Below are 7,730 nucleotides of genomic sequence, written 5' to 3'. Positions count from 1 at the left end.
TGAACCCTAGGTAGATCACTTCTCTGGACCATTCGATAAGTAAGCTATCGAACCAAAGCTTTACATACTTGAGTATATTTGCCACTACCACTCTTCCGGTTTTCGTATAAAATTTCTGTCCAGGTCTGTCTTGACCTCCATCACCACATAATCGAACTTCGTCAAAATCGTTTTGTGTAGCTTTTGAAATCGTACAGCTTTTTGGAAATTTGGAGTTTCTAGCTGCTAGATATCAATTGCGGAGCTGTGAGTTTTATGTATGCAGGAATAGAAGTGAACCAACAGAGCAGGCGTTGAAAGTTTCCCGTATTTCCCGCTTAAGAGGGACCCCGGTCTGGAAGGTCAAAAAAATGTTTTTTTTTTGCATTTTTAGGAAGCTTATCCCCTCAGAAATGTTCTCCTTAAAGTAGTTTTCGATATTTGATTTCGTTGGACAGTTACAGCCAAAAGTATGAGGTCACCCCAAGGGATATAACAGTTCGGCTGAAAAGTTTATAAGGTAACATAGTGAAACTATTTTTTTTGCAAAACTCAATTTTATTATTCAATATAATTGCCTTCGATGGTGATACAGCGATTATAGCGATCTTGCAACTTTTCGATACCATTTTTATAGTACTCTTTCGGTTTTTCCAAAATAGGCCTCAGTTTCGGTAATCACTTCATCATCGGTCTTAAATTTTTGCATTCTCTTCAGGTCTGCGAACAGAAAATAGTCGCTGGGGGCCAGAGCTGGAGAATGCGGTGGATGCGGAAGTAATTCGAAGCCCAATTCATGCAATTTTGCCATCGTTTTCATTGATTTGTGATTTTTTCCTTTTTTTTTCACAATAACAAAAGTTGCTCCACTCTGAATGGTGTAACTCACGAACTAATTGACCGATTGCTGTCAAATTTTGACACGTACCATTGAAAGATTGTGCTTTGTGATAGTCAACCTCATGAACTTTTCAGCCGAACTGTTATGTAGTATTGATGTACGAATTTTGAAACGCGTTTTCCGCGAAACCATGTATCTTCAGTTCGTTGTATCGATGTTTCAGGATCTACTCTACTGATTTGTCTAAAAATAAATTATCTAAAGCGTTACATAGCCGTTTTTTGATATCTAATTTTTTCGATTTTTTATGAGCCTCTAAACAGCGATTTTTCATGAAAAATAACTCATTTCTAGAAAAAATTGCCGCAATGTTTCGCATTTTCAAAAATCCCTATGTAACGCTTTAGGTATTGTCCTAAAGTTCCGGAATATTCATTGGAATTCGTTCCGCGACATCCCGTTGCTACAGAACCAATACCACCAGCAAGGTACCGAATTTCAGACAGCGCTTTATAAAAAATGTGAAATGTATTGGATTCAACCAGCGGGAGCAGCACCTAGAAAAGAGAACCATCTAATTCCAATTTTGAACTAAATTCAAACCAGTGAACCAGTGATATAGCCAATAACGATTGAGTTTCACACAGTGACGTTCATTAGTTGAAGAAAAAAGTTACAGAAGGGTTGTGTTCGAGACACGACCGCATAGTTTACGAAGAATTACGTGAATCTATTTATCGCATATCGATTGTGGGTATATTAATAGTCAATGATAATGATTTAGTAGCCTTGAGAAGGACAGCTTAGTTGGATTGTTGGGTAATATTGTTTGTTCTCACCAACAGCGGTACAATTGAGCGGTGATGGCAGAAGGTTAGCTTGAATGCATCAACGCTTAAATAGGACGATCCGCTCTCGAATGTAGTGGATTTTTGACAAAAAAAATCGAGAAGACAGTTTCATGCAATTTGAGAACTCCGATTTCATGTTGCCACCCCACCCAGGTTTTCGAGGGTCAAAAAATCGAAGCATTGAGCGTTTTCAGGCACTCCTAAATCATATCCAATTGAGCTTTAATTTTACACAGGTTTTTTTTGGCCCAATAAACAAAATGTGAATGATCGGTTCTTAAACTGTTTTTCCCAGACATTCGTTGCAACCCTATCGCAGATTCATGAGCTGTTTTGAATCATTTTTCACATACACGGATCTTTGTTCACTATATCCCTTCCATTCGGTTGAATAACCGCTACTTCATTCTAGCCGCTTGTCATGCTGTTCTTTGAACTCTGCTTTAGTAGGATGAGCGATCGTCCAATTGAAGTAGTAGAAGTAACTCTTTTATTTTTTATCTCATTTATTTATTTTAGGCTCATTAGTATTTTAGCTGTAACAGAGCCGAATTTTAATCGTGTACATGTCACATGGTTATCATATTTCTAATTATAACACATTACACACAGTTGCCAATCGCCAGTATTCCTTCTATACCATTGCATATGGTACATTTACACAGTAGCCATTTAGGCGTAAGAGTATTCTTTCTGCTCTTCCATTATCCAGTTGGACCACCGGACAGCGGAGACAGTTGATATGATCATTGTTGAGTTATTTATAGAACAGCAGCCCGATGTGTCTTGCAGAGCAGAGCAGTTATATGGATGAATCGATCTTATATCGATCGTGGATCGATCTCCATCGCTGATGATTGTTGCGTGGACGTAGCTATTCTGTAACAACACAAAGATGGTGAATGAGGGCCCTGAGTTTTGAACTCACGATCGATCGCTTACTAAGCGAACGCGCAACCAATGTGGCTACGGAGACCCCCGAAGTAACTCTTAATTGACCTAGATAAAAAAAAATACAATTGGTTCCGTTGAGACCGAAAAGGGTCTCAACGGAACTGTTACGAAACCACAGGGCAGTTTCGTCTGACAGTTGAGTGAATTCCGTACAACGCTGTTTTTTCATCGCAAAACGTTAAGCGGAGCATAGCGGAGAACTTCATTCGAAACGGGACAAAGTGCAGATAGAGTTTGAAAACGTGTTACGACTTGATTTGAAAAATTTGGCTTTTGAAAATTTGGAAAGCTTAGTGAATTTATTTTGTTTGTGGTAATCTTAAAGTAAAGTTTACTGAAGTCAGTGTAGGTAAACAATCAAGTAGAGTCAATTGTATGCTAAAGTCTCATTTTATTTCTGTTAGCAGTTCAGTCATTATCATTTCAAGTAGATAAGACTAGTCAGATAGTCAGAAAGTAAGGTTTCGGGTAGAATATTGGAAAAGGAACACGACAATGTGAGTGTATAAGTTTATCGAGAAAACATTGAACTAAAACAAATATATTTCAGCTTTGAAACTGTGTAAAAGCTGCTGTCAAAACGTCTTTTCGTCTGCCTGAAAACCTATCCAAACAGGAACCAATCAAACAGTAGCGCAAACAATTCATTCTGACAGGATTTTATGAGCACTCTTAACAAACATGTCCTTACAACGTTGCTCAAGAGGAGCTAGGCCGACTACTAAGAATAAGCAAAGAAAAAGACATGGGATAAATAAAGCGATGAAAATCTCCGACGATAACGAATAACGTGTAAATGTACAACAACCAAAATCAGTAGTTAACACTCAAAGGGATTTCAGCAGCCTTATGCCAGATCAACTTAAGCGACAACGCTTGAACGGCTTCAAATCGGTAGTATTAATCTTGTTTTCGACCATGTGGTTTTCGATGTCGCTAGTGTTACATTTTATCGTGCAGCCCAAAAATACCGGTTACAGACTTGAGTTTATTTATTTCTCCAAGTTTCGTTTTCATCGTTCCATTGTTCAGACGGAATGTCGAAAATGGGACGTGCAAACTTGACTGCATGTCTATTGCACCACTGTGAACGATCGGCTCCTGATATCAAATTATATCTCTTTTATTATGATGCGTGCCATACGCAAAAAAAAATCTGAGTTGATTTGGAATATTATTGCCATTCGATTTCAACTTTGTTTTTTTGTTCTTTATATAGGACACCAAATATTTTATATAATGTAAGTATAAAAACGCCTCTGAAACAAAAAAAAAACTGACAATGGATAGACAAATAATAAATGTTCAATTATCCATTGAGAGAATCGCAGAGCTAAACTCGCAAAAAAACGAATTAAAATATACAGCTTGAGCATAGCAAATTTACACTGATGTAGTAATTGACTCAACCTCAGACCGAGGGTTATCGAACGCAACGTAGTTTTCGGCGAATGCTGCAACACTCAATAAACTCTTAAGAAACACATTTCTTTTTTCTTTGAGCTATAGTCTGCCACTTATCGAAGAAATAGAACTATTTCTGGCCGAATTTCACTAGATAAATGTGCACACCTTTCGTTTGCAAAAAACAGTAGAAAATGATTGTGCCTAATTTCAAGTATGGAACCGCAGACATTCCAGAATACTCAACATAACACCACAGAAATATCAAATATAATGAAATACAAAATCGTTCCGCTGATCGGTCAAAAATACTCCAACCAGCCACACGACCAGATCAATTATGATATCCGATTGATCTCTTCATCGCGTTGCAGCCTCCTGTTTTCAGAAAAGACCAACACCTCAATTCGTTTGAAGGCAATCAAACGTACGATCAATCCATTTGTCATTGTAACGAACAGTGAGTGATTCACATTACTCCTGTCTCGCCCTTTCCGCAAATCTGACAAAACCAGCAACAAAAACGCAAAATATAACTTGAAGAGAGAGAAAAAAAACTCGTCCCCGAGGCATAATGTTTCAATGGAATCGGATCAGGTTCCTTGCTTTGGCTTCGTCCTGTGAGTATGTGTGGTTAATTGTCATGGATCTTAAAATTTTTGAACCAGTCATCCATTCTCGGTCCAATTCCCCCTTTTGCAAGTGGCCCATGTATGCCGACTTTGCACGAGAAGGTTGCTCACTCGTGAAGTTCGACAGACTCTTTGCTATGATATATTGGAACATACACACACACACGCCATCGACGGCATCTTATTCTCCCGCGTGTTTTTATTCGTAACGAAAGCGAAAGTATGTCCGCGGTTTATCTCCTGCAATCCGCCGAGCTTTTCCATCCCGCTGCAACTCGCTCTCCTCATTCGCTCTCACCTGGGCTGTGTGTACATTAATAATCAAATAGGTTTTTTCCTACCTTCGTGCTTCCTTTTGGCAGTCTTCGCGAATTGTCGCACCCTCTCGATATTCTTTTTGCCGTTGTCCTCCCCGCGAGATTCCGAGACCGGCGCGAGGTTATTGTTTTGGGCTGGCTGAGCCAAGCTCCGCACGTAATAGAGTTTTGATATAAATATTGGACGACGCCAACGAAACTGTATCATTGATCACAGTGACTTCAGTAGTAACACACTTTTCAAGTACCAGCATAATGGCATTCAAGGTACGCTCAAGTGGTGAAATTCGTGAACTGTGTAGTGTAGACCAAGTGCAAGAACTTTAAGTGATACTAATTTGTGTTTATGTTTTCGTGAATTTTACAGTTCGTCGTATTCGTGGCTTCGTTGGCTTTTGCCAGCGCTGGATATCTTGAAGCTCCAGTGGCTCACTACTCCTCGGCTCCATCTGTGAGCTACAGCACTATCTCCCAGCCCGCTCCATTGGCCAAGACTGTGGCCTATGCTGCTCCAGCTGCGTATGCCTCGTACGCCCATGCCGCTCCTCTGGCTTACGCCGCACCAATCACCAAGACCCTGTCGTACTCTGCCCCAGCCGTTGGAGCCACCCACGAGAGCACCATCCGTTCCCATGATGCCACCGTGTCTCACTACTCCAAGGCCGTCGATACTCCATACTCCAGCGTTCGCAAGTCCGACATCCGAGTCACCAACGAAGCCCCAAAACTGGCCCTCGCTTCCTATGCCCATGCCCCAGCTATTGCCACCTACTCCCATGCCCCAGTCGTCGCTAAGCAGGTGTCCTATGCTGCTCCAGCTTTGACCACCTACAGCCACAGCGCCCCAGTTGCCCTTACCAAGCAGGTCAGCTATGCCGCTCCAGCTGTCGCCACCTACGCTCATGCTGCCCCAGCCATCGCCAGCTACTCCCATGCTGCTCCAGCTATCGCTAGCTACTCCCATGCCGCCCCTGCCTACACCAGCTACGCTCATGCCGCCCCAGCTATTGCAACCTATGCCCATGCTGCCCCAGCTATTGCTGCCCACTCCACCAAGACCCTGACCTACTCCCCAGCCGTTGAGGTCGCCCATGTCTCCTACGATGGATCCCATGCTCATTATGGCTGGTAAATCACTGATCACTACTGAATCAATGACATCCCTCTAGTACCTCCCCCCTCAGAAAAAAAACCCCTCCTAATGAAACCTATTTATTAGATTGTTGTTTTGTTAGTACCTAGAGTTAACAGTCAGGTTTTTCTTCCCACCCACGGGAAGAGATCACCACCCTGGGTGTGCTCTGTTTTTTGTAAAAAGATCAATAAATTAAACATGACACAAAAATATTGCTGGTTATTCGATCGTATCGCTCATATCACAACACACAAAACAACTATCCACAAATCCAACACAACTATTTCGAGATGCGAAAAAAATGGTTTTGATTGAGCACCGAGAAGTCGTCCTCCAGCCCGTCATTAATAATCCTTACGGCTGTCGGCGATTTTAACGCAACCTTGCGCTACTTCCGAACCAATCGCACTACTTTCAATACACCCGTATGTAACCGGTTGGCGTCTTACGAAAGATCAAACAATGTTTATGAAAGCTACAGATGTGAATTCGAAGAATTCGAAGAATAAAAAAGTAAGAATTATCTCACCTTCTACTCGGATCACATTCATAAACAAGAAGAAGTAAGAAGCTCAAGGATGCATTTGTATGTATCAAATTGTTGAAAAAAAACTGATGAGGCGTATAAATATGCTCTCATCATGCATCAACGCATTCAACCAAGTGAATCACGGAAGTTTCGATCCAGGTTGTTCGGCTTTAATGCAGCCAAAACCGTCAAAAAATTGGGAAAAAGGTATTCTCTAATGCCTTTAGAAATGTGAAATGAAACCAAGTTTTCAAATCACCTCGAAATTCAAAGTTGACAGTAGAAGAAAATTGCCCACGATTGCTCTAAGGGGCTGTCCAGATACCACGTGGACAACCTAAGGGGGGTAGGGGGTATCAAAATATCCACGCTTGTCCAAGGAGAGGGGGGAGGAGGTATAGACTATGTCCACGTGGACACGAAGAATAAATATTTTTTCAAATAGAATCACCGATACACTCTAAATTAAATGAAAACTGTTCCGTATTCAAGAATTTCAAAACTCCGCCCAACCTGAGTATTCCGTAATTATCAATAAATTGATTGAGTTGATAGTCAGATATTAGGCTGTCAAAAAAGTCCTGCGGTATTTTTTTTTTTTGAATTTTCATTTGTTCATAAAAATAGTTACAATCATCTTTTTTAAGTCAAATATGCGCCGTTTTGTTCGATGACTTGTTCCCAACGAGATGCCAACTTCATAATACCCCTGTTATAGAAGCTCTCTTCCTTATTGGCAAAAAACTCGGATAGCCAATTTTCACAGGCCTCTTTTGTGGCTAACTTCTGACTACCTAGCTCGTTAAAAACAGGTGGTAGTCACTTGGTGCAAGGTCCGGACTATACGGCGGATGCAAAAGAACCTCCCATCCGAGCTCCCGGAGCTTCTGGCGCGTCACCAAAGAAGTGTGTGGCCTGGCGTTGTCCTGATGGAAGACAATGCGGCCTCTGTTTATCAAAGATGGCCTCTTCTTCATGAGTGCTACCTTCAAGCGGTCCAGTTGTTGGCAGTACAGGTCCGAATTGAGCGTTTGGCCATAGGAAAGCAGCTCATAATAGATTATTCCTTGACAATCCCACCAAACACA

At 41.3% G+C, this 7,730-nt stretch overlaps 1 protein-coding gene across 1 annotated transcript; it reads left to right on the top strand.

Annotated features, from left to right (window-relative positions):
• The first annotated feature begins 5,124 nt into the window (after positions 1–5,124).
• On the top strand, positions 5,125–6,323 carry LOC129768529 (larval/pupal cuticle protein H1C-like). Its single transcript, XM_055770249.1, has 2 exons — positions 5,125–5,245; positions 5,346–6,323. Exons 1-2 carry the CDS (start codon positions 5,234–5,236, stop codon positions 6,108–6,110), a joined length of 777 nt encoding a protein of 258 aa, XP_055626224.1. The 5' UTR covers positions 5,125–5,233; the 3' UTR covers positions 6,111–6,323.
• Positions 6,324–7,730: the final 1,407 nt, after the last annotated feature.

Source organism: Toxorhynchites rutilus, chromosome 2 (assembly GCF_029784135.1).
Source record: "Toxorhynchites rutilus septentrionalis strain SRP chromosome 2, ASM2978413v1, whole genome shotgun sequence".
Taxonomy (NCBI): Eukaryota; Metazoa; Arthropoda; class Insecta; order Diptera; family Culicidae; genus Toxorhynchites; species Toxorhynchites rutilus.
The sequence above is the reverse complement of the archived record's forward strand: the minus strand, read 5'-3'. Positions and strand labels throughout refer to the sequence as shown.